This window comes from Nesoenas mayeri (genome assembly GCF_963082525.1).
Source record: "Nesoenas mayeri genome assembly, chromosome: 2".
Classification (NCBI taxonomy): Eukaryota; Metazoa; Chordata; class Aves; order Columbiformes; family Columbidae; genus Nesoenas; species Nesoenas mayeri.
The window spans coordinates 22,089,111-22,116,308 of NC_137543.1; the positions used below are offsets into that span (position 1 = coordinate 22,089,111).

Genomic DNA, 27,198 nt, shown 5'->3' on the forward strand with positions numbered 1-27,198 from the left:
TTTGTAACAACTTTTTAATTTAAAATAAATTTATAACAAAAATGTTATACCCATATTCACCTACTGTTGATAAACTTTCACATTTACCTTCGCATAGTTACATAGAGGCTTTATTACCCTGCTAACAGTAGTAAATCTTTGCAGAAATCCCTTTTTCTGATACAGTGAACTAAACCAGCCATTTACGATGTGTGAATTCAAAAGAAGGCTAGCAAGAAAACTAGCTGAGGTCCAGAAGTCTTGCATTATCCAGCTGTCATATTACTGTGATGTTTATTTGTAAATACAAGCAGTCCATATGAGCTCTGAAGGCTTGGCAATAAAGTAAGTACAATTCAAACAAAGACAGAATCAGTTTAGAATAACATCCAGTCTTTGAGTTTAGAAGGCATGTTCTTTAACCCACCCTGGCAAAGGAGCAGTTGCATTTGTAAAAGCAGGTTAACAACCAGCTTGCCAAATTAAAACAGTAGGCAACCTGATTTAATTGAGACTGTCTTACAGAATCACACCTTGCATGTACTTAATCTAGAAGTTAAATGTTATGCACTTATTCAAACATACTGTTGAACTACAGTCATCCAACAGAGATGGAAGAGAGGAGTCATTCTATTTCTTGTATTATTCTATTTCTTGTATTAACACTGCTGACTAAGACACAAGCTACACCGCAAGCTTGCTTAGTGCTGCCCAAATTTGTTCCTTGAAGGGCTGAAAAGATCTCTGTGAAATGAAAAGCAAGCACTGAATTGATAAGCCATACTTTAAATCCACTACGTGTCCCAGACCTGAAACCACCAGAGAAATAATACAAAATGAAGTCTGAAAAGTGAGAAAAATTTCAGACTGGAAGGCAGAAATTCTCAAAATTATACAGATAGAGACATCATGTATTGCCTTAGGGTAAGATGAACCATGGTTTATCATTTTTACTTGCCAAGTTGAAATTAGCTATAAGGCAGATTTTCTGATTTAGAAAACACATTGACAGCTAGAAAACTTTGACAGATAGACATGCAGGAACTGGATAGGATGCACTACTGAGATTACATTAAGGGGAAAAAAAATCACACAATACACATGGAAGAGCCAGATGTCCTGAATGGACTTTATTTAAATAAGTTGCAGTAGTCATTATGGCTTTCACTATAGCTGCATCTACACTCATGAAAGACTGGAGTGTTTTGATTAGTACTGTATTGTGCTCAATTGTCCTTGTACTGCCTATGTGAATGTGTGTGACAGTGGGCATCTAAAGAATAAAGCAACTCTGATGTTTCTTTCATTCCTTATAAATTCAGGTTGCTTCAGGACTCCAAAAATCAGGGTCAGAATAGACACTGCTAACATCTTACAAACCCATAGCATCTTTCTGAATTGATCTTCTGGGACTGAGAGCTAAATGGACACAAGCAAGAGATCTGAAGCCATAATTACCTCAACCAAGGAGACATTATCTGGGACATCATGATCTTGCCTGCCTGACTTCTGTCAGTTTGACAAAATGACTTTGAGTCACTTTGAGCCTCTGGGGGAAATTAGAAAAAGCATACCAAAAACTTGAGACCATCATAAAAAAGAAAATGTTGTGAGGAAACTCGTCTTACATCTTTCTGAACACAAGTCTGCGAACTTACTTTTTCTGCCCTGGGGAGGACAGATCTATGACCAGAAGTCCCTGCTGAGGCAATGTGCATGTTGCACACTATGCACGTTTGGAGCAAAGGCTCCTCTTCTTTACCTTGGAGCTCCACAGGAATTGTACTCATGTTATTGCTACAATTTGGAAAACACCAGGCTCCCATTAGTATTTGTAGGGAGATATATAGGCTTATTTCCTACTAGCGCTCACCTGATGACAAATCTTCCAGCTTGTTCAGGTAGCACCTCATGGACTTTGTAGACCAACACCATGCAGGTACAGTGATAGTACTGAACCGAAATGTTCAGGTGCTTGGTCAAATAGCAGTAAAATCAGACAGATGGGCAATGTCAAACTGCTGGAGCATCACCTTACCATAGGTATTAAGTAAGCAATAGTAAAACTAGCACAAAACCAGTAACTATTTTAGAAATACTTTTATGAAGTAACAAAAAGGAGTTTCTGTTTGTTTCTCAGAAGGCTAAAGGATAAGCTTATTAATTATTTTTAATGAAGTACATTTAAAGGAATCAAAAGAGGAACCATATTATTTTTACAGAATCTTTTGACTTTTCTGTTAATACAATACTCAGGCAAAAATAATGAAAATACACAGTACTGAGACAGAACCACAGAATCACAATATCAAAGAAAGAAAAGCCTAATGGGCTTCAGCATTCAATTCCTTGTTTTTATAAGTTCCTACCCTATATCTAGTTGTTGCTATTGCTATTCTTGTCCACAGACCTATTGTGCTTAGTACTATAAAAATAAAGATTAAAAGTCTGTCTATTGAAGAACTTATGATTCAACCTAGTTGTAAATATGTTTGGTCTTTTTTGGCACACTTAAAAGTACAAAAATTAATGTCAACATTTGTATCTGCTTCAAAGCATTATGTTATTTTTTTCCCTTCATTCCTAGTTCTCTGCATGTCCACAGGGCTTTCCATCTGCACCTCTTGTTGTTGGTGGTGGTCTTGTTTTTTTGATTGATTTTGGTTTGTTTTTTTGTTTATTTGTTTGTTTTTGTTGGTTTAGTTTTGTTATGGCTGGTTTGTTTGGTTAGTTTTAGCTGCTGATTAAATAATCTTTAGGAACAGGAGTACATCAGTGCTTTCTGGATCACAGGTCAGAGCTGACTCAACAGAGGTTGAGGTGCAGGCTGAATTTTGTGGAAAGCGAAGCGGTCTCAAAGATATTGTGCCGCTGTCTAAGAAATAATGTCTGAGTTCCCTGCTGGGCACCATATATCAAAGCTGCAGACTTTTTCAAATGAGGTATTTTCACTGTTCACCTGTTAATAATATGTACTTCCAAATTCATTACCTTGTTATTTCCTAGTGGATCAAAATAAGTTTACTAGCTGTAAAAGAGTCCATACATCTTTTGTACTTGCTTCAAAGTAACAGGAAAAATTAGTCTCTAAGGGTTTGATAGATGGTGATAAATAACTTAGAAACAGGTGACTTTGCTAAATTTTGTAAATGATTGTACTGTATTCCCAGTACAGATTTCAAAAGAAAAATATGAATTCATATAATTCCTTTCTGAACCGTTGATATTTTGTATCCTTTCTGTAATATTTTACCAGAAGTCAGATAATTTTCTTCTGCATGTAATCTATGAAAGTGTAAAAAGCCAAATGGTTAAATTATTGATTGTGTTTTGTTACAGACCCGGTAGCTATATGAATTTGTAGTTTTTGAAGATTTGCCTCACCATGTGATACTGAAGTTAAAAACCAGTGGGTTTGAATCTATGCTTCAAACGGGGCAAGAGTTTGTCAGGAACATGAATAGACTACACAGCCCAATGATATTAATGACATCTTACTGGAAAAAAGTTTATTTTAGGTCCTGTGATTTCAGTCACAGACTGGCAAAGTATAAGCAGGTCTCTGTTGATATAGTCAGGAGTATGCAAAATAAGTATGTTAGAGGAACATAAAGTTGCTGCTTTTTGTTCAAGGACTCTTTCCATCATACCTGCCCCAGCTGCCTGAATAATGAAACATTTTACAGCTGAAAAGAGCTGGTGAATGCTGTACTGCAACTGCTGTATCTATCTCATCCCAGTAATGGCGAGGTCACATTGTTGGGATATTAACAAATTTGTTACACCAAAATATTGGGTTGAGAGCTGCAGGAAACAGCACACTGACATGTTTTCCCTGAAAAATTACCTGGAACATTGACATAACTGTACGTAAGTTCTCTCTCTCCCCATGGCAGGAATTACGCTGAGTGAACACTATATATGTGTATATAGCTAGAGCTACTGGGAGCACAGACTGCCTGTACTACAATTTTGCTAAAGGACTGATCATGCGGTGGGGAAAGAGTCTCAGGCTACAGCTTCTCCTTACAAACATATGGCCTGTTGGCCAGAAAAGTTAGGCAAATTAACTTTCTTTCATCCTGTGCTGCCGTCGGAGCAATCATAATAATCATTCTGAAATAGCTTTAAGAAAACAAACAGCATGTGCCCACTGAAAATGGTTTATCGATGCTTGTTATCTTCTGCACAGTTTTTTATATTGTTACCAGAACATAGATTTTTCAAAAAAATGTTACTGGCTTTCATGCCTGTGAAGGAGCTTGCACAGACCGAATTGACATGCTTATTCATCCAGCTTTGCAAAACACTGCATTTAACTGATAATAGCTGCAATCACAGTGGAGGGCTCATAAAAACTGAAATACTAAGGTCGCAATATAATGAAAAACTAAGGAACAAATACCCATCAGGAATCAGTTTTAAAACCTGCAAACTAAATTCTTTAAAGATTTTCTTGACTGAATGATACAGACAACAATCAGACAGTGAATTTGAAATGAATATTTATATCCAACAAGGGAAATGGCACAGAGAGCATGTAGAACCATTAGGAAAAGCAAAAGTTTTGTATCTGAACAAGCCATAGGATCATAAACTCATGGAACCATTACTTAATACTACATCCTGCACCCTGTTTCTTGTATCTTCAAGTGCCTCTGCAAAATTACACCCTAGCTGCCTTTTTCTACTACAAATTCTCCTTCCTCAGTTGTGTCATCTTCCTACTTAATCAGCTCTATTTCTTTTACTGTCCTTTAGCATTCACTTCTTTTCTGCACATGGGATGTCATTGATTTCTTCCGATACACAGCGACACACTAATTCTTCTGTGCTGTCTCTGCATTACTCTCTTTATACACTTCTCTCCCCTTGCCCTTGTCATGGATGCAGAAATTTCTCACTGGATCTCCTCCTCAACTGTTTGATTTGCCTAACTGATCGTATGCTGTCTTCCAATTTCCTTTCCTCCCATACCGCTTTCCTCATTCTTACCTCCAGCCACCTGGTCATGGCAGTGCGAGGTTAACAGCTGGACTTGATGATCTTAAAGGCCTTTTCCAAGCAAAACGATTCTGTGATTCTGTCACTCTGTCACTGGCTCTTTCCTCAAATCATAGAAACATGCTTCACTTTAGAAACTGATGCAGAACGTCTTGCTTCCATCAGTTCTGCAACCACAGTCACATCTCCTTTTTTTTCAACCCTGAATTAAGGGACCATATTTTTTTAAGTAAACCTCTTAAGTTCTTGTTTTCTAATTACATTTCAAATGCTTTCCAAATAACTATCCCTTTTTTCCATTTGGTTGAAAGTACTCCTGCCAAAGTCTTCAATGATTTCTTAAGATTGCAAAAGTACACTCTTTTCTTCTTTGCTTTGCTGCAATTAACCGGGCTTTAATGTATTACTTCCCTTAGTTCCCACAGTTCATCCCTTCTCAATTTCTTTCTCTCTGTAACCTTTCACTCAAAATGTGCTCAAGTAGATTCCCATTTTCTGCCCATTCAGTTAAACTGTGATGGTCCCACAGGGCTGTAACACTGTCTCCTCTACTGCTATCCCTCAAACACCTCTTCATCAACAGTACATCAAAGCATTATGCTCTCTGCAATAAAAACTCCCTCTCATCTGCCCTGTCGCCTCCTGCCTGCACTGAAACGTCTTCCTATGGCACCTCCCTGTGAATCACTGGTCTCAATTCAGTATCATTAAACTCAGTATTTCTCCCCAAAAACTCCCTTCTGCATCTTCTCCCAGATATGTGGATCATGTGTGTCACTCAGATCTGTTGTCTGGGCAGGTCTTGTAATTTAGGCTTCATATTAGGTCCATTTTTTGGTGGCTTGTACATGGTTTCTATTTCACATCTCTGACCTCTCTGTGCACCCACACAGCTCATTGATTTGTCCACTCTCTCATCATTTCAGACGTTGCCTACTGCAGTGCTTCTCTCTGGCCCTGGGAATTTAACTGCCCTAAACCCTTCCAGGATACAGTAGGAAAAATGAATTTCATAGCTTTTCAATTTGGTTGTTTCATCTTTCTCCATACATCAGTAGAAAGCTATACTTTCTTCTATCCAGTTGTACATAATTCCTCTTTATTTTCTAGTATTTTAGCAGTTGTTCCTTATCACATTTATCTTCTCACATTCATGACTGACAGATCAGCTCCTGCTGCTCATTAGACTTGCCCCTTCATCCACTTGATGTATTTTTTTGTAAGCACCTAATGTTTTTTCCTCGTTGCCTCTAATGCTTCAAAAGACCTCTCCAGAAACATGCACAAAGCTATCTTATTTTCTTTCTTCAAATCTGCCCTTAGTACTCTCTGTTGTCAAGGTGTCCCCAACCCAGTATTGTCACTATCTCCTGTCAAGTGGAAGGTTTCTTAATTCTCCTGTGTTTCCCTCTCTGGACTCATATGTCATGTCACCATTTAGACTATGTGTGCTTGGAACAGAAGTTGTATTTTTTCTTCTGTATTTCAACAGTATGTGGCACAGTGAAATCCTGCTCTATGATTACAGTTGGTGTGTATTAATATGATAAAATTACCATGACTTTCAGAATTAATGTATAGGATTGATATTTAGAAAAATGTTAAGTAAGGTTAAGATTTAGAGCAGTCTTAGAGAGATTTCTTGCAATAAAAATAAAAAATGCTAACACATTAGCTCTAAGAGGGCTTTTTTTTTGTCCCTAATATCAACAGAGAGCTGGAATAAGAAATAATATCAGGGAGCTGTATATAAGGAATCCTTGTTCTATGCTTTCTGTTTACTCACAGGTGTTGCCAAGAAAAAAACACAATTATGTTTTCCCTATAGATCAGCCATATGCCAAAGTTTAGTTTTACAAGGTTTAATGAAGGTACAATCTGATGCTGCAGCTATTTCTGGGAAAACAAACAAAAAACAAAAAACAAAACAAAACAAACAAACAAACAAACAAAAAACACAAACAAAAAAACCCACACACAAGTATTGATTTATTGTGCTCCAGTGCTTCAAAAGCTAATGCAGTTTATTGCACCGAGGGACTCTTTAAAGTAGGCATAAGAAGAATCCATGATGGATATCTGTCTTCATGGTCATTTAAGTTACATTGAACCCACCTATGATCTCAGCAGGCTGAAGCCCTTAGTGCAACTACTATCATTACTCATAAAGTATATAAGCACAGTGACATCAAGAGGTATGACGTATCCTTAACACGCTAATTTTTGATGGTGGAGTGACTGAGTGCAGCCCCTGCATTCCAGATTGCCCAGAGGAAAGGTGAATGGTGTTCAACTAAAGACTCACCTCTGAAGTAAAAATATATGTTGAAAATTGCCATCTGCAATATAGCTTTTTTTGACACCCAAGATCTCAAGAACTAGGTGATAATTTACTACTATTCTGTAACAGAGGAACTGGCTGTTTTGGTTCTGTTGGGTGTCTCAAATACCTACCAATATGTTTAATTATTCAGTGATGACTGGGTGATTGTTTAATGTCGGCGGTGGGTCTGAAAACATTTTTTGGAAAGCTGAGGTTGTCATCTTATAAATTGCCAGGTGTAAGGTATCTTGTAAATTGTCAAACAAGCAAGCAGAAGGCACTGAATTTACAACAATGCTTAGGATTAATTCTGCCTTCAGGTTTGTCCGCTGAACACACAAGTCACAATATTTCAATATTTCAGTATGTTAATGATACACAACTATGTGTGTATATACCTATACTTGTAGCCATATGGGAATCAATCCTTGCTTTTCAGTTTGCTTCTTACCCTAGAAGAATGTTCAGACAATATTAAAAAGATAAGCACTTATTTTACCATGGGGAAGGAAGGTGGCTATAGAGAGACGTTCCTTTTTATTCACAACTTACATATTAAGAGTGGTCATAATAAGTGCACAAATAATACTAGAGGCTGATTTCCTTATTAGGACCCAAAATCTAACACAAACAGAAGTCCCTTACTTAGTGTAAGCTGGGAGAGAAAAAGGTCTTTAAAACCTCCTTTCCCACACTACCATTTGTCAGTCCCTGGAAAACAAATCCAAAGGCAGTCTTAAAGACAGCTGTTTCTAAACAGCTACTTTTGTTGAATTCTGAAATGCACTCAAGAGTGAAGGATTGATGGTACTTAATGTGTAAAAGCAGTAGTATGGCTATATGGGCCCATACCACCCCAGACTGAACACTACACATTTTGATTCTCTTTTTCTATCACCTTTGGTTTGTGCGTGTTCACATGTGTGTGTATGTACAGGCATATACACATGTAGGCTTGTAGCAAAGGAAGAGAGTGGATTGCCAAAGAGTGCTCTGTGCTTGCTCTAATATATATGAACATAGTATTACAGAAATAAGTTATCTATAGGTAGTGCAGAATTAGCAAGTTAAAAGAGAGCATTTTTTTTTTCTGAGATCTTCTGGCATTTTTGCATAGGTGAGAAGGGGTTCAAGAATATTCAGCAAATCTCAAACACATGTTTTGCTAATGAAGAAAGAAGGAATATTGTATTTCTCTTAATGCAAATTACATAGATTTTGCAATATGAAATGTCACTCATGTTAAAAGTCATGTTTCAAAGGATTTGTGCTAAATCACATCAATCTAAAATATTATCTGATAAACCCAGATCCAATTGTGCTGAAATGTTTCTGGACACAATACAGCAGCAGAGGTGCATGACCCCTTCACAATACAGCAACCCACGACAGTTATTCACATGTGACAAAAAAAATGGTAAGACTCTGCTTATCCACATTGATTGTCGATCAATATGCACATTTATCAGCCTACACAAAGAGGATAAAAAAAAAAAATCCAAATTCTCTTTTTAATACTGCCACAAATGAAAGTAAAGATGGTTTTGATATTGATGAGATATCACTCAACAAAAGATTTTTCACTGAAATGATAATTCAAGCAGGGAATATAAAGAGGAAACTTACAATTTCTATTGTTTATTATAGTCACACCCAAACTCTACTTTAAACCATTTTAAAGTTAATATGCTGTAGTTGCCTGCATAGTAATGAGTCAAGTTAGTGTGCTGCATAATTTGGTATGCAGAACAAGTTCACTGAAGCCGAGAGTGAAACTTGCTTAAATATGAAAGCATCATGAGTGAAAGCAAATAAAGCTGCAGAGAACATAGACAATAAGCTAAGCAAATGGAAAGAAAAAAAAATAAAAGGGAAGACAAGTAGGGTCCTGGCACAGGAGGAAGAGTAGGTCTACAGAAACAGAAATATATTTTACCTGTCATCCTCTTTCCCTTCCTCAGTTTGGTCTTCTTGAGCTTTTTCATCATTCCCTGATCCTTTGACTTCCTCCTTATCACAGTTCTCTGTCACCTCTTGCCCTTCCCCTTTTTCATCAATTTCTTGCTCCTTTGCTCTTTCCTCCTCCTCCTCCTCTTTTTCTTCCTCCTCAGGAAATATTCCATCTTGTTCATCCCCTTCCAGCCCTCCCTCTTTTTTCCCCTCTATATCCCTTGTCCTTCTGAAGTCAACAAAAATTGAAATAGGCATGCAAAAAGAAGAAAGAAAAGAATAAATTAAAGTTAAGATCATGGAGAAAAGCATGCATGAACTCACAAGAAAGGAAATACAAAATAAATGAAATAAAAACTAAAAGATGGAAGCAGTCATAAGTTAAATCATGCTGGTTAAGACTCCAGACTACACTGGAGAAGCCTGGGATGTTTTCTTAGGACAATCTCTAAGGCTCTCTTTGAATAAAAGTTGCATGGCAATACATCACATTTGGAAATGTATACATAACTGTAAGGCAGAAACAATGCGGTCCTAACAACGATCATACAAGCAGATGTTTAGACAATCTTTTCAAACGCATCATTTCTCTCAAGAGGACAATTTTCTGAGGATTAATGTAGGCTGACATTAAATTTTGCTGAGAATGCAGGTGGGTTACACTTTCCAAGAAAAATGGTCTTTCATTCCTTCTACAGTCACAGTCATAGCTACTCTGAGTGTGCACAGGGCACAGGCAAAGGAGGTGCTTTTTTTTTGTGATGTCACCATTTTGCTCACAGATACACTATGTCCACCTTGTTGAAGAGCAGCTCAACAGCTGTATGCCTACAGTTATATCGGACTAGTGTAAGGATTAAATAAATTGAATTAGTCTCTGTAAGTATGAAATAAGACTTCTATAGAAGTTCAGTAGATCTAATTTAAAAGGAAATGAAGATGCCTCTAATATTGCTGGCACAAATTTTCAAGTTAAGTTGTCTTTACAGCCATATTATTTTACAAAATGGTTTTCAGAAAGTCCAAATCTAAGTGTGTCTAATGCTTGCTGACAGCATATGTTTGTATGTATTTTAGTATAGCTCAAAATGACAAAACTTGGCTAAAAATAAATACCATGAAGTCTTCAAAAAGCATTAGATGAAGAGGACATTTAAACCAGTATTTTGCAAATTCCCTGCAAATTTTAACCTATGCAAAATACTAATTTCAAATACAAAAACTGACAAACATTCATTTACTTAAATCACACGGCTATGGCTGGCACTACAGCTCCTTGTGCTCACCTGATTTTCTTGTTTCCTCGTGGGCGCTCTGACTGGACAGACATGTAGCTCGTGCTGCTGAAACGTGAAGCACTGCTCGTCCGTGACACAGCGGAGACATCACTGACATCGCTGTCTGAAGACTTATTGGAAACGTTGTCTGAGCCTCGCTGAGGATCCCGTCCTGACCGATACTGTTAGAGGAAAGGGATAAAGATACAGATGCTGTCAGTGACATACCACCACAAATGAACTATGGAGCTGGTCCCTGATGCTATCTGAACTGCCTTTGTCACCAGACTGTCTGAATTTTTATAATGAAGTTTTTAACTGACACAGAATACAAGTTATGTCTTGGTTTCTATTAATTTTACTCTGCTATCCCATTTAAAATATTAGCTCCTCAGCTTAATCCATAGAGTGGCTTCTACAGAACTTCCAGCTCTTCCAAATGTTTCAAAAACCTTAGCAAAGACATCTAAACCATTACACAATATTCTTACCACAACTGTTTCACCAGAGCAGAAAGCAAAGCAGAGAAACTAAGTGCCTTGCCCATACTTACTAATTTCATGAAAGACTGAACAGGAAACACAATGTGCTTCATGCTATCTATAAAATACGTGGCTCAGAAACTGAAAAAAAAACCCAATAGTATTTGAGTTTTTAACAGTATATTCCAAACACAGAACTGGCAGGTGACTAGTGGTCAGCAGTAAGCCCATACAACATAAAGCAGTGTTGTGCAGAGGTATTCAAGTTAGATCTCAACAAAATATTATGGCTATATGTTCTTGTTACACAAGTTAGCTTTAAATTAATGCTAAGTCTGTGCCACTCTGTATTGTACTATGTGCAGATATAATAAACAGCAGAAAGACTTTTTCCCTGTCTTCTTCATATACAGACATTTCAGTGTATACAGAAATCTGATGGGCTACTACTGATAATCTTTTCAGAAAAGCAGTGCAAGGTAAATTGTCAGCGAACTCTTGGGGGTAGGAATATTGGACTCAGCCACCTGGAGAAAATAATTCATAAAGTGGCAGACCTGTGTAGTCCTGCAGAAAAGGTGTCCAAACTTGGCTATCAATTTTTTAGAATAACTGTCTTTCATGGAGTACACAGATCATTTGCTTCTGTTCTCTTGCAAGAAATGTTACACTGGAGAATATTCTGAGACTGTGCAGTGTCTAAACAACGTTTCAGAATAGCATTTAAGTGCCTGTTTACACTTAGAAATAGTAAGTTATTTTGCCCATTTTAAAACAGGGAAATGAAATAAAGACAAGAAAAAATGCTTGTGCAGGTTGCACTGTACACCTGTTGCAGACAGCGACCAAGCACAGCCTGAACTGCAGGCTTATGTGAAAGGGTTGCCCATGCTGCAGCTGTCTCCCTGGTCTGTGCTAATTTACAGTATTTCTGTTAATTGACAAATCACTCAAGCCTTCCCCAGACCATATGTCTGAGAGTGAATTTAGCCAGCCATAAACTTGCAGAGATTCTCTGTGATTACAATGTTTAAATGCTGTAATATTTGATGACTGTTTTTATTGATGCCATTAATATTTTTGCTTGATAAAGAAGACAGTACATGTTGTTATAGATGTACTCATTTGGGGAACATAAAAACTATGATTAAACAGCTGTCCTGATCATCAGAAATAATGGATCATTATACCAGAATAAAAGGATTGTTCTTTTGCAGCAACAACTTTTAAGAGAGCAAATACTTAGCCCTTTGGAGAAGAAAAAAAGAACTATACCTAGTGAAATGCATATATATTGAGTCCTATCTATTCAGTTCCACCCACCTAATCCTCCCCGGAATAATTCTGCACTGAAGACAAAGTTTAGTTTGTGTTGATTTAACCTAAAACTGCCGAGACTGGGAAGCACAGCCTGGTGTACAGGGCTAGCAGCAGGCACTATAGAAAAAGGCACCGAAGAGGTGCCCTCAGACTGTCAGTGTTTGCCAAGGCCCCTGAACAGATGCACTTGCCGTGCCCAACCTCGGGGCAGACACACCACCGGCATCACTGACCCAATGACACTGCCCATTTGGGAAGTAAGACAGACCATAGTGTCAGATGTAAATCATTGATGGAACTGTTAATTACAGTCCAGTTGGGGGACAGATACTACTTGTGGTGATTCATAGGAGAACAGACCTCGACCTGCAGATCCCACACTGAGCTTGCCAAGCAAGAAATGAACCCTTCTGAAGTAAATCCATGCAAGCAATGTGAAGCAGCAAATGGTACCTGCATTTCACAAAGTTATTCTACAGGGCCATTCTGCAGCACACTGAAAGTTTCAAAAACCTATAGTTTTGATTTTGTCTGTTTCATTTCCACACCTGGACAACTTCAGTTCTTAAAATACATTTTTCATAGCAATGTGCTATATATAACAAATCAGACATTTTGATAAATGAAACAACCTTATTGTATTTTTTTTCAAATCTAATGCAATAGTAATAATCCAGTGATATATGGTCAAGATTGAGAATCGTTGTGGTAAAAAAAGCAGCTTAAAGGTAAATAATTTTGGAAATATCATGTGAAAAAAAGACCATCAGATCATTACCTTGTCTCTTTTTTCTCAGTTGTATGCAAAAGCACTTCCCATCAAATGTTTTCAGTTGGGCCAGATGGACCAGAAATATTACTTGACCCTTGCTATTTCAGGATGGTTTATGTTTGAAATTGGGAAGCTTAATTGATCCTTTCATTAAATCTGAAGGTCTTAGTATGCGATATTTGTTTTTAAAAGTTTTATTTACATATTGTCTGAGTTGCAGTCTCAGCATCCGTAAATGCCTACCAAAGTAACATCTAGAAACTGAAACTAAATTTTCTATCGTGCTGGACAAACTTCAAATACCTCACATTCATTCATTAGCTCTGCTCCAAATCGCTCTTTATTCTGCAGCTAAGGTTTACTTTTGACCTTATATCTAACTTAATTTGGTTTAGGAAATGGATTATAATAGTAAGTGTACTGCATGTTAGTGTTTCAGTAAGTGCAGTACAGAAGACAAATGAAATGTACTGCTTGTCTGACAGAATCCATGCTGGCATTTTCAGTTTCAGTATTTGTTTCTTATATTGCAATTCTACATAAGGCAGCTTCTGAAGTGGTCTTTTGTTCTCTGCCTCAAAAGTAAAATCACAATTTCATTGTGTGAATATTGGGTTTTTTAAAGTATTCAGCTCTTCCATGGGATAATACCCTGACTGTAAAACGCAAATATTTTCACACAATTTTGCACTATTCTTTCTTCAGTTTTTGTGTGGATACAGTTGCCCCAAGGCATTATATCTTCACATATTTCATATACTTCCTTGTTTTCTTCTTCCAAATTTCACTTTCTTTTTTTTTTTTTTTTGATTCCTGAATGTCACTAACTGTATGATAAAATCTACTACTACACTGAAAATGTCTTTACTAACCAAGTGCCATCCCCCCATTATATCTGGAACACGACTCCCATTTCCCAGCCATCTCCACTGCTGTACCTGCATACTGTACCATGCCATAGGAGTTTGCACCATTGGGATGCACCCAGTCGGGTAACTGCAGCCGCGGGGCTGGGGCTGGGCTGTAGTGAGGCCATAGGCCTGGATTATCAGATTATGAGCTACCTGGTGTACTCCAGTTTCCCTCAGAAGAAAGCAAAGGCACATGGACAGTAAGGAAGCCTCATGTGTGCTAGTAGCTCCCCTGGTTTGCACAATCAGAATGTCCAGGCTGTGGTAAAGCATACCTGCCTGTATGAAGTTTAATGAAATAATGTTTCTTCTATCTATCTATCTATCTATCTATCTATCTATCTATCTATCTAGTAACAGCCACAGAAAATTAGGAAAATTATCTCCTGACTTTCCCCATGCTGGAAATATATGTCTCCTTTACCAGAAAAAGGTTAAATTTTAATTTCCAACCCAATCAAGACTCATATAATATAGGCAGCTTTCTGGACTTTACAACCCAGACAGCACTAAGACTGCCCAGCCACTTAAAGCTGTTTCAACAGTAGGAAGTCTGCTGCAAGCAGAGGGGTTGATTAAAAGTTGCTTTTGTATTTTTAATAGTAAGATGATTTTGTCCTATTCTGCTGTGTTGAAGAATGGGATAAATCTTGTTAATACAGGTTTTATCAAACAAGTTTAAAGTTTCTAAAAGCCCTTTCCTCTGCATTTGTAAAATATTCAGCTGGAGACCCTAACAAAGTGAAAGTTAAGCAATTGTGCCAATACTTTGTAACTGCAATACATTACTTTCTGTGATGAATTCAAGATTATAAAGCTGAAAAATACAACAACCTCTGCAAATGTTTTGACCTTTTTGTGAACTACCACTATATGATTGAAAGGCCACATCAAGCTACAACAGCTCTAATACTTATTTCTGGGAAGAAACTGTTTTGGAACTTCTGATTCAAAGTAAGTTTTAAAGTGATTCGTATTATTTAATATATTGTTACCAGTCTTCCATCTTGGACTATACAGACACAGTTGTCCAGGCAAGTGAAATCGTCAGCGATTTCCAACTGTGTGGGGTTTTTTGTTTTTGTTTTGTTGTGGTGGTTTTTGTTTGTTTTTGTTTGTTTGTTTGTTTTAGTTTGGGTTTTGTTTTTTTCTTTCTAATAGTCTACTCATCAGGGTGTTTTTGCTAGCATTTACATAGGGACATGCAAATCTGGCCAATGTTTTTACTGATCAAAATGCTGAGAAGATGCTTCAGACAATTGTTCATTGTGCTACCACAAGAAGATTAAAGAACCTTCTGGACTGCTTCAATAGTTCTTTGCTGTGCTGACAAAAGCTCTCAAGCAGCCAGAGCACAAAATTTTATGAAATGTTCTGTAATTTCAACTGTAGCTTTCAGTGTACGTTGACAGCCTCTACAGACATTACAAATTTTAGTTACTACTCATAATTTGAATAAATGTTAATGGATTGTTTGATTCTTTCTAAAACCTTTGTTCATGGCTGATTCATGAAGTCTGCCATTACAAGTAAAACCAAATAATATTTACAACAACAGTGTTACATTTCTATAAAGCAAAAGATTATAAGTCACTTTTACAAAATAGCATGTAGAAATGAATATGTAGAGATATGTTTAGCTGTAGCTTGCATATGCACAAACCCAAGCTGAAGGCTACAATGAATCTACCTTTGCATGTAATTCATACTTAGCCAACTCAATAACCTGTGCTTACATTCACCACTCCTGTCAGGCTCCATCAAAGCAACGGAGGTACAGCTGGCCAGGTCAGCCTCTGCCAGCTGTGCTTTAGCTGTCAGCTGCACATGGCATCCCTCATTCCCTTGGGAGATTTAAGGACTGACCAGGGAGATTAATTCTTGCACTGCTTTGGTATTAGGTATATAATAAGCTCCACTGTTGCCTTGGGCTTCTGAATATGGAGATACAACCAGTTCTAGCTCAGACTCATTCTTGGCTGCCAATCCTTACTTCTGCTTTGCCATCCTAGATCCTATCCTATCTTCCTCCTTTTTATTCCTAATTATTGAATCCTGCTTTCTTAGCCCTATATTTTGCTTCTGATGAGTCCCATTAGCACTGTTCCAATCCTGTTCTCCCTTCACCTAGTTCTTGCTTTGCATCAGGCACCCCTTGATCTTCTGACCTTGGCCCGGCTATATGTCCCTTGTCTCGCAGCAGCAACACGTGGTGTTGCTAATTCCAAGCCGCATGGTGCCTGAAACAGTAAATGTAGCTGGATGTACAGTGGTTCTCTGTACATCCATTCCTTACTCTCATTCCTTATTCAACATCATATTTTCCCATTATTAAAACCATCCCAGTCTACTTCTACTTTGAATAAAAAGAACTGATTGTAACCTGATTTGCAAAGTCCACCTTCTAACTAGTCCTAATCTCCAATACAGTTAGCACCAAATTTAAACATATTGGTCAAAAGGAACATCCATATTTCTAGTGAATATGTGAAAAACCCCTACTTCCAAAGTTCCCACATCTTACCCTTACTGGTTTGGTGCCATCTGTTTATCAATTTCTGTAACCACTGCTCACATATACATTCTTACAAAGGAGATGCTAAAACCTGATTTTACTATGGGCCTATGCCATGTTGCAAACAGCATCCTATTGCTAAATTAGTAAGTTAAAAATGAACAATCAAAAAGATCAAGCAAGTCAGCAATGGGCCCTGGCAGCAGAGAAAGGCAGCCTGGGTTGTACTGACTGTAACATGAGCAGTATATCAAGGGGAGTGATTATTCCCTTTTACTCAGCATTCATTAGACCACAACTAGAATATTGTATCCAGTTTTAGAGCCAAAGTGCAGCAATTGCATCGATAAACTAGAATGAGTATCTGGGAGTGTCACCAGGATGACTGGGGCTACAGTATTTGCCCTGTGGGGAGAGGCTGGGGGATCTGGGCTTGTTCTGCCTTGAGAAGTGGTGGCTTTGGGAGTACCTAACAGCAGCCTGCCAGGTCATACAGGGAGGGTGTCAAAAAGACAGAGCCAAGCAATTCACAGCAGCTCTGACTGGTGTAAGAAGGCACATCTTTTACCATAGGCACAGTGAAGCAGTGGATCAGGTTGCCTAGGGAAGTTGTGCAGTATTCATCCTTGAATGTTTTCAAATCCTGACTAGAGCAACCTGTACTGATCTCCAAGCTGACTCTTGCTTTAAGCTAGGGGTTGGACTAGACAGCTCCTGAGGTCCCCTCCAACCCAAATGCAAAGGCAGCAGTAATGCAGAAGCCACCAATGGATCACTGTCTAAGGACAATGGGAAATCTAGAGGGAGGTAGTCTAGAGGCAAGTCAAATCAAAAGACAAAAATCATCTGCTTCACATATATTGGCATATGGAGCAATTTTTTTAAGAACTCCCTAAGTGCACAATATAAAATAAATATAGGTGAGCACTAGAAAATATTCTGGGATTACAGCAAGGAGAACTTACAGAACCTGCAAATATTTTGTAAAGAAGAAAACATTAAGGCAGCTCTTAAGAAGTAATTGGGTCTTTTAGTGAGCTTGAGAATTATCTTGTCAACAAGTTTGTCTTCCTACAAAAAAAATCTGTTCCTGCAGTCAGTTTCTAATTTCAGCTGCACTGATATCTATTCTGAAATCAAGTTCTTATTGATAGAGAATTAATTCACCATGATAGCTTCACCCAGTCTAGGCAACTAAGCATTCCTTTTTAATCTCAAAGTAAAAAATCAAAGTCAGCATCAAATTTTACAAATTTTGAAAGGAGAGAGCACTGCAAACCTTCTGCTGGGGGATATAAAGTTATCAAACTTTTCCAAAGACACTTCAAAATCACAAAGACACTGTTTAAAATCCCATCTCTCCTATGAAAACCACAGTGGTTAAAAAACTGTTGTTTAAGGTAAAGTAAAAGACAAGTAAAACAACACAGGAAAAATTCCAGGCATCACCTCAAAAAGTTCTTAAAAGGCAATCCAGGATGTGTCATACACTGGTGTGAAAATACAAGGTTTATAATGGCCAAGCAGATATCTCATAATATCACATGAAAAGCTACCTTAAAGTCATAATTCACAGAGAGAGCTTCTAGTCCAACAGTTAATTGGAACAGGACTCTGGGACATGACATTTCATAATAAAAAGAGGCTACCACCACTGTCCTTCGGTAGTATGCCTCATGTACCATATAACTAGACATTTACTTAAAAATGAAGTTAACTACTTTCCATTATCTCTCAAGGAAAGTAACTGAGATTTTTAAGAAGAATTTTCATAGTCTGAATATTAAAGATTATCTTTTCCATGGTTCTAGTTGATTCTGACAGATTAAATGCAATAGGAAAGAGATCCATGTATAGCATACAGCTAGGGTGAAACAGCTATAGTTTACTATTTAAATTGGAGTGAATAGAAAATCTCATATGTTCTGTGGATGGACTTCACCCTGTAACATGATCTGATGATTCCAAAATGCCTTAACGAGTTTTAGGTGAACCACACAATGTTCTCATGTAGCCAGCATATTCCCAACAATTCCCAACACATATAATATGAAGGTAAATAAATAAAAGCTTTGAAAGAAGAACTCTTGAATGATAATTAAGGGCATAAGGATGTCCAACAATCAGTCCTCCTTCTCTGATGTGAAAGTAATTCAGGAAAGCAGGCAAAACAGTATATAAAACCAAAATCTTTTTAAGATTTATTTGAAACATTTGCTATTCAAATTCCCTTTCATACTGCTGACCTTCTCCTGATTTTAACTGCTATTTAAAATAGGGTATAGTCAGTCAACAAATTTTACTTTTGAGAAACAGGTCCACAGTCTGGCTTTGTGATGGTGTGTTATTAATTCTTCCTGTAGACTTTCTCAAACTTGTCAGCATCTTTTTAACTACCACCCATTAACTTTCTGACTGTCTTACACAAAAGGAAAAAATCTATTTAATATAGAGATCAGCAATCTGTTAGCATTCCAGAGCACCGTGCCAAGTCTTCCAAAGATGCATCATCATGGACACTGTTCACTGTAAAAATATTGAGTTGTTCAAGTCAGGGTGATTACAAAAATGCAGGTGTTCAGGGCTTCACAACCTTACTGTGCAATTGTATTTAATAGCATCTCCAGTGCTTTATCTACTGGTGAACTCCAGTACGTTTTCTAGGACAAACTGGTGAGCCTGCCTACAATTAACTCACTTGTTCAATGGGTACGGTTTCAGTGATGACTCTTAATTCTGTTTCTGGTCCTTTTTGTTTTCTAACTGTAGTGAATCCTACTTATGTTGGATAAACACAATCAAAGTGTGCTTCCTGTACTTGTTTCTGTTTCTCAAGTGCTTCATGTGCCATTTCAGTCACCAGTGCACTCAGAATCTCTTGCATTTCATACAGTCTCGCCATTCAGGCAAGTGCTTATTTTCTTAAAGAGGGTATCAAGGCAGGATTTCTATTTTAAGAAATCCTCTTTTGTCTCTGATTGTTCTACCTGATTTGGACTTCTCTGAGATGTTACTTTGCAAACACAAGCAAGGAAGTCAAACAGTATGCATTTTAAAGAGCTCTTATTTAACTTGGAATTTAAACTACATTTCCCTCATTTGTGTTTAGTCTCTTGTAAAAACAAAAAACGACTAAAAAAAGATGGAAAGGCCATCATCTTTTCCTATCACATAACTTCGTTTTTCATTACACTTTGTTTCACCCAAAAAGCCTGTTAAGTATTTCAGTATACTTGATGGTTTGAGACCAGAGATATGAGCTTTCTCTATGTAACATCCATATATGACTTTCACCAAATTTATCCTGCAACACAGCACCTTCAGAGGAATTCATGCCGAAGAGAACATCTGGATTGACACATGGGCCATCTGGTCAGTGCTTATTCCTGTAAGCAGCACTGCCTAAGGACTATAAATAACACAATTGCTCAAGAACAGGCTATAAATACATCTTTGTATGATTCCACTTTGTAAGTCCTCAAATCCATCGATATTAAAGAGTAGCCTCCAAAATCAAGCATAATTTGAGGGAAGGTCCATAACCTTTTTTCTTAATATCTCGTTTTCACTGATTATTGGCATATATCTTGGAAAATCCTTGTAGAATAAGAAATATATGAGCTCAGCTGATAATTAGTCTATAAATTTTCTGCCTATTCATGTCTAGCTAAAGAGGAAACGAATCTGCAAGATGTAGATGCCACCATCTCCTTATCCTTCCATAGTTAAACTGCTTAGAAAATCTTACTTTTCCCTAAGCTGTATTTCTTCAGCAGCTTTACCCTCATCATATTGCAACTAGGGGAAAAAAGACTGCAGGGAGATCCTGAGCATGTAAATCATTTATAGAGAACAGAAGAACTGAACTCTTTTTCTTTTTAGTCATTGTGCTTTGGTTCTCAAAGAGGGAGTAATTAAAAAACAAGTATTACTTATGTCTGTCATAATGCATTGTAAATACTATAATAATTTACCTCTTTGCTTCCTTGTAAGGTTAATTTGAATTCACTTTTACAGAAAATATGCGACACCTATTAACATTACTTACAGCTTCAACTTCACCACATAAACCACTTTAACAGTAGGATAATAATATGTAACATTTCTCAAAAATAAAGAAAAAAAATAATTTAATTGAACCTATATGAGAAATTTAGATCATTTCACAAAACAGTTATCTATATTGGAACTGTTCTGGGGTAAAAAAATTCTGTGAACATTTTTAAGACCATTAATTTCTATGAATTAATGCATTAGAACTCTTGAAGTTATTTTCATTTTACAGGTTACTGCTTACCATAGCCCGAGCATAGCATTTCCTAAATTTATGTGACTAGAAAATAGCTTAGAAGTGGGAAAGGAAAGATTTCTAACTGCCTCCTAAAAAACACCCAAGTTACTTCTTTACAACTCTTGAAATCAAAAGTCAGCCTGTTTACCAGAAGTGAATTTACATTATTGTCTCTCAGATACAGTGTTTTGAATATTGTTTTTAGAATAAGCAAAATGCAGATTTTATTAATTATATAGTTGCTTAAGGTTAAACTGACTATAATTGTTTATTACCTGATGGCATGTGTCACTCAAGAGAGAACAGAGATACATTAATGTTTGAGTAACATCTCTGTTACTGAAGCGTTGCTGAAGGCTTAGAGGCTTAACAAAAGACCTCCCTATGCTGAGACCCCAAGGTCCTAATGCTACTTTGATTAACTCCATTGTGCAGAGACAGCTTTTACAGAATAATTGTGGTTGTTACATACCCATCCAAATCCTTCATATGTACTACTTGCAATATGGATACTTGAAGTGACAGGTATATTCATAAAATTAACTGCAAGAGATTATGTAGTTAAGATACTTCAAAAAAAAAAAGAATCAAACAAATGCAATGTCTTAGGGAAATCTGATAGAGATACCTATCTTTTTTCTTGCAGGACAGATGGCAAAAGTTCCTCAAGACCACAAATCTGCTGTTTGGAAAAACGTTGATAAACTGGGAAAAATTCTGCTGATAAATTTGGGGCTTCTATCAAAAAAAAATTAACCCATTTAATAAAGAGAAGCACTCACAGAGACTGAACTGAAGAAAACATGCCCACTGCTAACACCACTTCCCAGGGCTCATCACTCTAGTCACAATTAAAAATGGTAGCAGTGAGCTCTGGGTGAATCCTCCGGCTGAACCGCAGGGGCAGCTCCCCACAGGCCCTCCCAGTAGAACCCCCTCAGCCCACAGGAGAGCCCGGCCGGCAGGGGATGCGCCAGGCGAGGGGCCGGCAGCAATCCTGCCCTGGGCCTGCAGTGCTCGGTGGCCTCTGAACCATCCTTGTGAGGCAGCCAAAAATCCTGCGTCCTCATTTTGAACCCTACACGTTTAAGCAGGCTCCATGCAAGCGCTCCACTGGGACTTCAGGTCTATCCTTTCTACTTGGCGTGCCATGCTTTCCTGGATTTTTCAAGGTCAATAGCCTAGCAAATTGATCTAGAAAACATGTTTCCATCTAGCTGGAACCATTGCTCTGCCCTTGTTATCTTTCAAATTTGAATAATGTACTTTTGGCACCTATTCTGCCTGGCACAGAATTAAGTAGCACGAACTGCAGCGTGGTATGATATGTTATCATATTAGAGATTATTATTTATATTTCTTGGCGCTCCATGACTGTTGCAGCAATTCAATTAACTTCATATATTCTCTATTTCTGAATGTCAAACTTTGGCACCCAGATATTTAGTACATACTTTCCAGTTATTTTTCTTTTTTGTTTTCTGTAATTTTATAATTTATTATCAGAATAGCATCAGTTTCAGTATATCTTAGATAACTAATTCAAGCATAGTCACTATTTTATACATTAATTGTTACTCCATTCATCAGCATCTTGGAACTTTACATCTTAAATTCAGATAAAAACTGTAAACAGAAATTATTGAGTTTACTATGAAAAGATAGCCACTGTAAACCAAAATAGACTAACAGTTTAGCAATTCACATGTCCATACAAAGCAGTTCTGAAAGGAAAATATCTTCTATTACAAAACTGATAAAAGGATTTAAAATAAATTGCAGTGATTACTCTGGATGGAAGTTGGTCAAAACTGTACCCAGGTGATTTAAAAATGTGATTATTAATGAAATGGTTACAATTACTTATTTGAATCTGACTTCGATAGAAATCTTTTGATATGTTTTGACATATATTTTATCTATAAGTGTTCGATAAAGTGTTTTGTTTTGTTTTGTTTTGTTTTTTTTCCCCTGGAAACTATTTGCTTTATGCAAAAGAATATTTAACTTATTACTGTAAGACTAAACCTCAATTGTAAAATTATAAGGTTCTTTAACAACACTTAATAATGTATTAAACCTCTGCTTTCTAGACATATGATTAGCAATAGAAGCTTACACAAAAACTAAGAAAATGGCTGATAACAGGAAGTACCTGCTGACAGATAAAGACAGCCAGTATCAGTCTGTTTTGAGATGTTTATATTTTAGCTGTAATTATGATATGAGAATGCAGTATTTGTCTTAACCACAGTATTACATTTAAATATACCCTAAATCTCTAATAGAGACATGGACAGTCAAGATTAAAAAAAATAAATTAGAAAGGCATCAAAACAAAAACAAATTAAAAGAGAGCTTGAATTAAATGAAAAATAAAAAAATGACAGCAACAGATATCTTTTCTGAGAGTCTGCATATCATTGACTAAATAGGAAAATACTGGAAATCACACCAATCCATACCTGTATTCAAGTCACTAAATTACTTTTAACCCATCAACAAAATAGTTTGATAAGAATAGAAATAAAAGATGTTTTATACATTACCATGTTTATAGAGCTCAAATCTAGAATTCTGAATTTATTTGATCTAGCTACATTTTCAAGCCTTATAACTGAAACTTAAATCCTGTATTTATAGGAATCAGAACCACAGCATAAACAATTTATTCCACAAAATTTTTTACATTAAAAATATAATAATTGAAATGATTGAAAGTATAAATGCTATCAGCATTATGGGCCAGAGAGATTCTCTCTGCCACTGAGCAGTTAAATTCCTTACCTACCACAAATGGGCATGATTGATCAGGTAACCTGAGTGCTCACAGACTTGAGAGTGACAGGACCCGTCCATCCAGACGAGACAGCTGGTTTAGCTATCAAGCAAGCTTCTTGTCCAAAAACACAACTATTGACTAGTCCATAGGAAAGCACAAAAGCTATGGAACAAGTAATAACTAAATAGTTTCCTCATATGAAGAATTCTTTGTCAGCCTAATTGGTGTTTGGTTTATTTCCTGAAGCATAGAACTTATTGGTGTGGAGGCGGGAAAGGGGAAGATGAAGGGACCCCATAAAACTATGCACAGCTATTCCCATTCCTAAGCCTATCAAATTCTTCTGGTTAGGCCCTTAGTTTTACAGGTGTTTCGTAGAAATTACCTGCATGGAATATTTGTGTATAATATTGTCAGTGTTAATATTTGCCCTCTCAATTATTCTTCAGCATAGTTCCCTTCTAATTATTTCTTCTTTCCAAGGTTTGTCCAGATCTAAAATTTTAACATTTATACTGGTATGTGGAAATGTATATAAACCAGATTTCCAATTGCTGCACTGTTTTGAGGGACTATGGCTATCTAAACTACACTCCATTTTTTATTCAATATTTTGAATATTTCTATTTACATTCATAACAACAGAAGTTGTAAGGAACAACTACAGGATCAAAGAGGTATATTAATAATCACTATAAATTATCAAATTATTTTCAAAACCAACATAAATCAACTGCAGCTTGTATACAGTAAGAATACCAAAGTTCTCATTGTCCTGTTAGCTTGGATGTTTGTTCAACTCCCTCTCCACAAGGATTTTGAGAAGGAAAGTTAGAAGTTTCTTCTAGCAATCTTTGTTGTTCTGTTTGGATTTTTAAGGAGGAGACAAGGGCATTCTCAAAACACCATTAAAAATCATAGATTCCTGATACAAGCCACCTTTTTGGCCACCTGGACACACTGCTGGCTCATGTTCAGGCAGCTGTCAATCAACACCCCCAGATCCTTTTCCACCAGGCATCTTTCCAGTCACTCTTCCCCGAGCCTGCAGCGCTGCCTGGGGTTGCTGTGACACAAGTGCAGAATCTGGCACTTGGTCTTATTAAACCTCATACAATTGGCATCAGCCCATTGATCCAGCTGGTCCAGATCCCTTTGTACAGCCTTCCTACCCTTCAGTAGATCAACACTCCCACCCAATTTGGTGTAATCTGCAAACTTACTAAGGGTGCACTTGATCCCTTCATCCAGATCATTGATAAAGAGATTAAACAGAACTGTCCCCAATACTGAGCCCTGGGGAACACCACTTGTGACCGGCCACTAACTGGATTTGGCTCCATTCACCACAACTCTTTGGGCCTGGCCCTCCAGCCAGTTCCTTATCCATCACAGAGTACACCCATCCAGACCATGAGCTGCCAGCTTCTCCAGGAGAATGCTGTGGGATATGGCACCAAAGGCTTTACTGAAGTCTAAGTACACAACATCCACAGCCTTTCCCTCATCTACTAGACAGGTCACCTTGTCGTAGAAGGAGATCAGGTTGGTCAAACAGGACCTGCCTCTCACAAACCCATGTTGACTGGGCCTGATCAGTTGATTTGCTTGTATGTGCCATGTGAAGTCAATCACGATGATCTGCTCCATGACCTTCCTGGGCACTGAGGTTAGACTGACAGGCCTGTAGTTCCCCAGATACTCCTTCTGACCCTTTTTGTAGATGGACATCACATTTGTCAACTTCCAGTCAACTGGGACCTCCCAGTTAGCCAAGATTACTGATAGATAATGGAAAGTGGCTTAGTGATCACCTCTGCCAGCTCACTCGGCACCCCTGGATGTATTTCATCTGGCCCCATAGACCTGTGGGTGTCCAAGTGGTGTAGCAGGTCACTAACCATTTCCCCTTGAATTATTTGGGCTTCATTCCACTCCCAATCCCTGTCTCCTGGCTCAGGGGGCTGGGTACCTGGAGTACAATTGTTCTGACTATTAAAAACTGAGGCAAAGAAGGCATTTAGTACCTCAGCCTTTCCCTCATCTTTTGTCACTATGTTTCTCCCTGCATCCATCAGGGGATGAAGATTTTTCAATCAACAACACAGCTCAAAGGATACCACAGCAGCTGTAGCTATGACACAACTACTTACTGCAGGTTTCAGAGGAAAAAGGCAGTTCTTAGACACTTTTGGACATTATGACAAGACTAAGAGTTAAGGAGATCTGCTTCTGATGTATTCAAACTCAAGATCTGTCACCTCCAGTGTTACAGCTCTTACCTTTTCCACATTCTGTCACAAAGATAACCCATAAGGTGGTAGTTAATTCATTGTTGAATCAAAGTTTCTCAGCCTGAAGAACTGCAGCTTTTCAGTGTCCGCATGCTCCAAGGGCATTTCAGCTGCATCTACAAACTAAGTGCATGCTTAACTCTTCCACAGCTTAACTTGTCTTGGTTTTGCTAACAGGTTAGAAGATCACAAAGTAACACCCTAGCATGCCTAATATACTAGTCTCCAACACCAAACACAGACAATTATGCTCGTATCTAAAACTTGAATTGTGGTTATTGATTAACAGTAACTGTAACATAACATACATCAGATGATGTATAAAGTTTCAATTTTATCATCAATATGAATCATTAGAGTAGGAAAGCCCTCTTTGGTCTTCTGTATTATTCTTTATTTGGTGTACTCTTTTCTACATTTGGCCAAATAATCTTATCAGTATTTCTGCAAAAACTTCAGTTTTTATCTGGTCTTTTACCCCAACTTCACTCCCTGTTGCTCTAATATACTATATTCCTAATTACTATGTTACTGACTATTACTAATTGCTATATTACATAACTGGATTTCTCTGCCTTTTTGTAGGTCATTATTTTCTCCTAATAAAACAAATAAAATGAGCTTCATGATACTTTGAGGTTTAAATGTGTGTCAGCTATTTGCCAGTCTCTGTCTTACCTTTGTTCCTAAAGAAAACAAACATTTTTCACTGTTCTAACTCCTGCATAAATCCAGCTCCCTTTAGTTTAGCATTCAATGCTTTTAGTTACTCAGACCCTTTTGTAGTGGCTATTATGGCCTGAGTTGATGGAATTCTCTCTTGATTATACATTGATTTCACATTGATTGCAAACACTTCTAGGACTCCATGGACTACTGAGAATAAAGAAGTAATAAAGCTTTTCAAGTCTCCCCAGTAAACCCACTGGGCACATTTCCAGTCATGGAGGCAAAGAAGGAGGAATAGCACAATTCCTCCCACCTTTCATCCTTCCTTGGTCAGCAGGGATCCCTGAACCTGAGCAGTGGTGGGAATGGCCAGGGGAAGGAGTAACTCACCAAACACACCACTATCGATTTGTTTGGTAGAAGAGCTAATGGCAGCAGCACCAAGCAAGAAGCAAGGCAGAGAGATTCAAAGAGGTTTTAAGACGTAGTTTAGGAATTGATTTCAAAAGCCAGTTCAATCAAATGTGAACAAAGTGAATCTACCATGCTGCTTGCTTGGCTTCTCTGGGTTCCTATCTTAGCCCTTCCCTCTTCACAGTGCCTCCTGCTTAAACACTTAAAAACTGGGA

General features: G+C 37.6%; 1 protein-coding gene across 29 annotated transcripts in view; it reads right to left on the bottom strand.

The window, feature by feature from the left end:
* The window catches only part of RIMS2 (regulating synaptic membrane exocytosis 2), a gene marked incomplete at its 5' end in the record, with an annotated part of 469,329 nt that overhangs the window by 60,980 nt on the left and 381,151 nt on the right, over window positions 1-27,198 (bottom strand). For 6 of the 29 annotated variants that reach the window (XM_080338813.1, XM_080338816.1, XM_080338815.1 and 3 more), the window contains one exon: window positions 10,543-10,715. The exons of 21 other annotated variants lie outside the window; for them this stretch is intronic. In XM_080338813.1, the coding sequence (XP_080194939.1) occupies window positions 10,543-10,715 (173 nt within the window). Of the gene's footprint in view, window positions 1-9,242; window positions 9,483-10,542; window positions 10,716-27,198 lie in introns of all 29 variants that reach the window. 2 more of the 29 variants (XM_080338801.1, XM_080338790.1) reach the window with 1 other exon arrangement.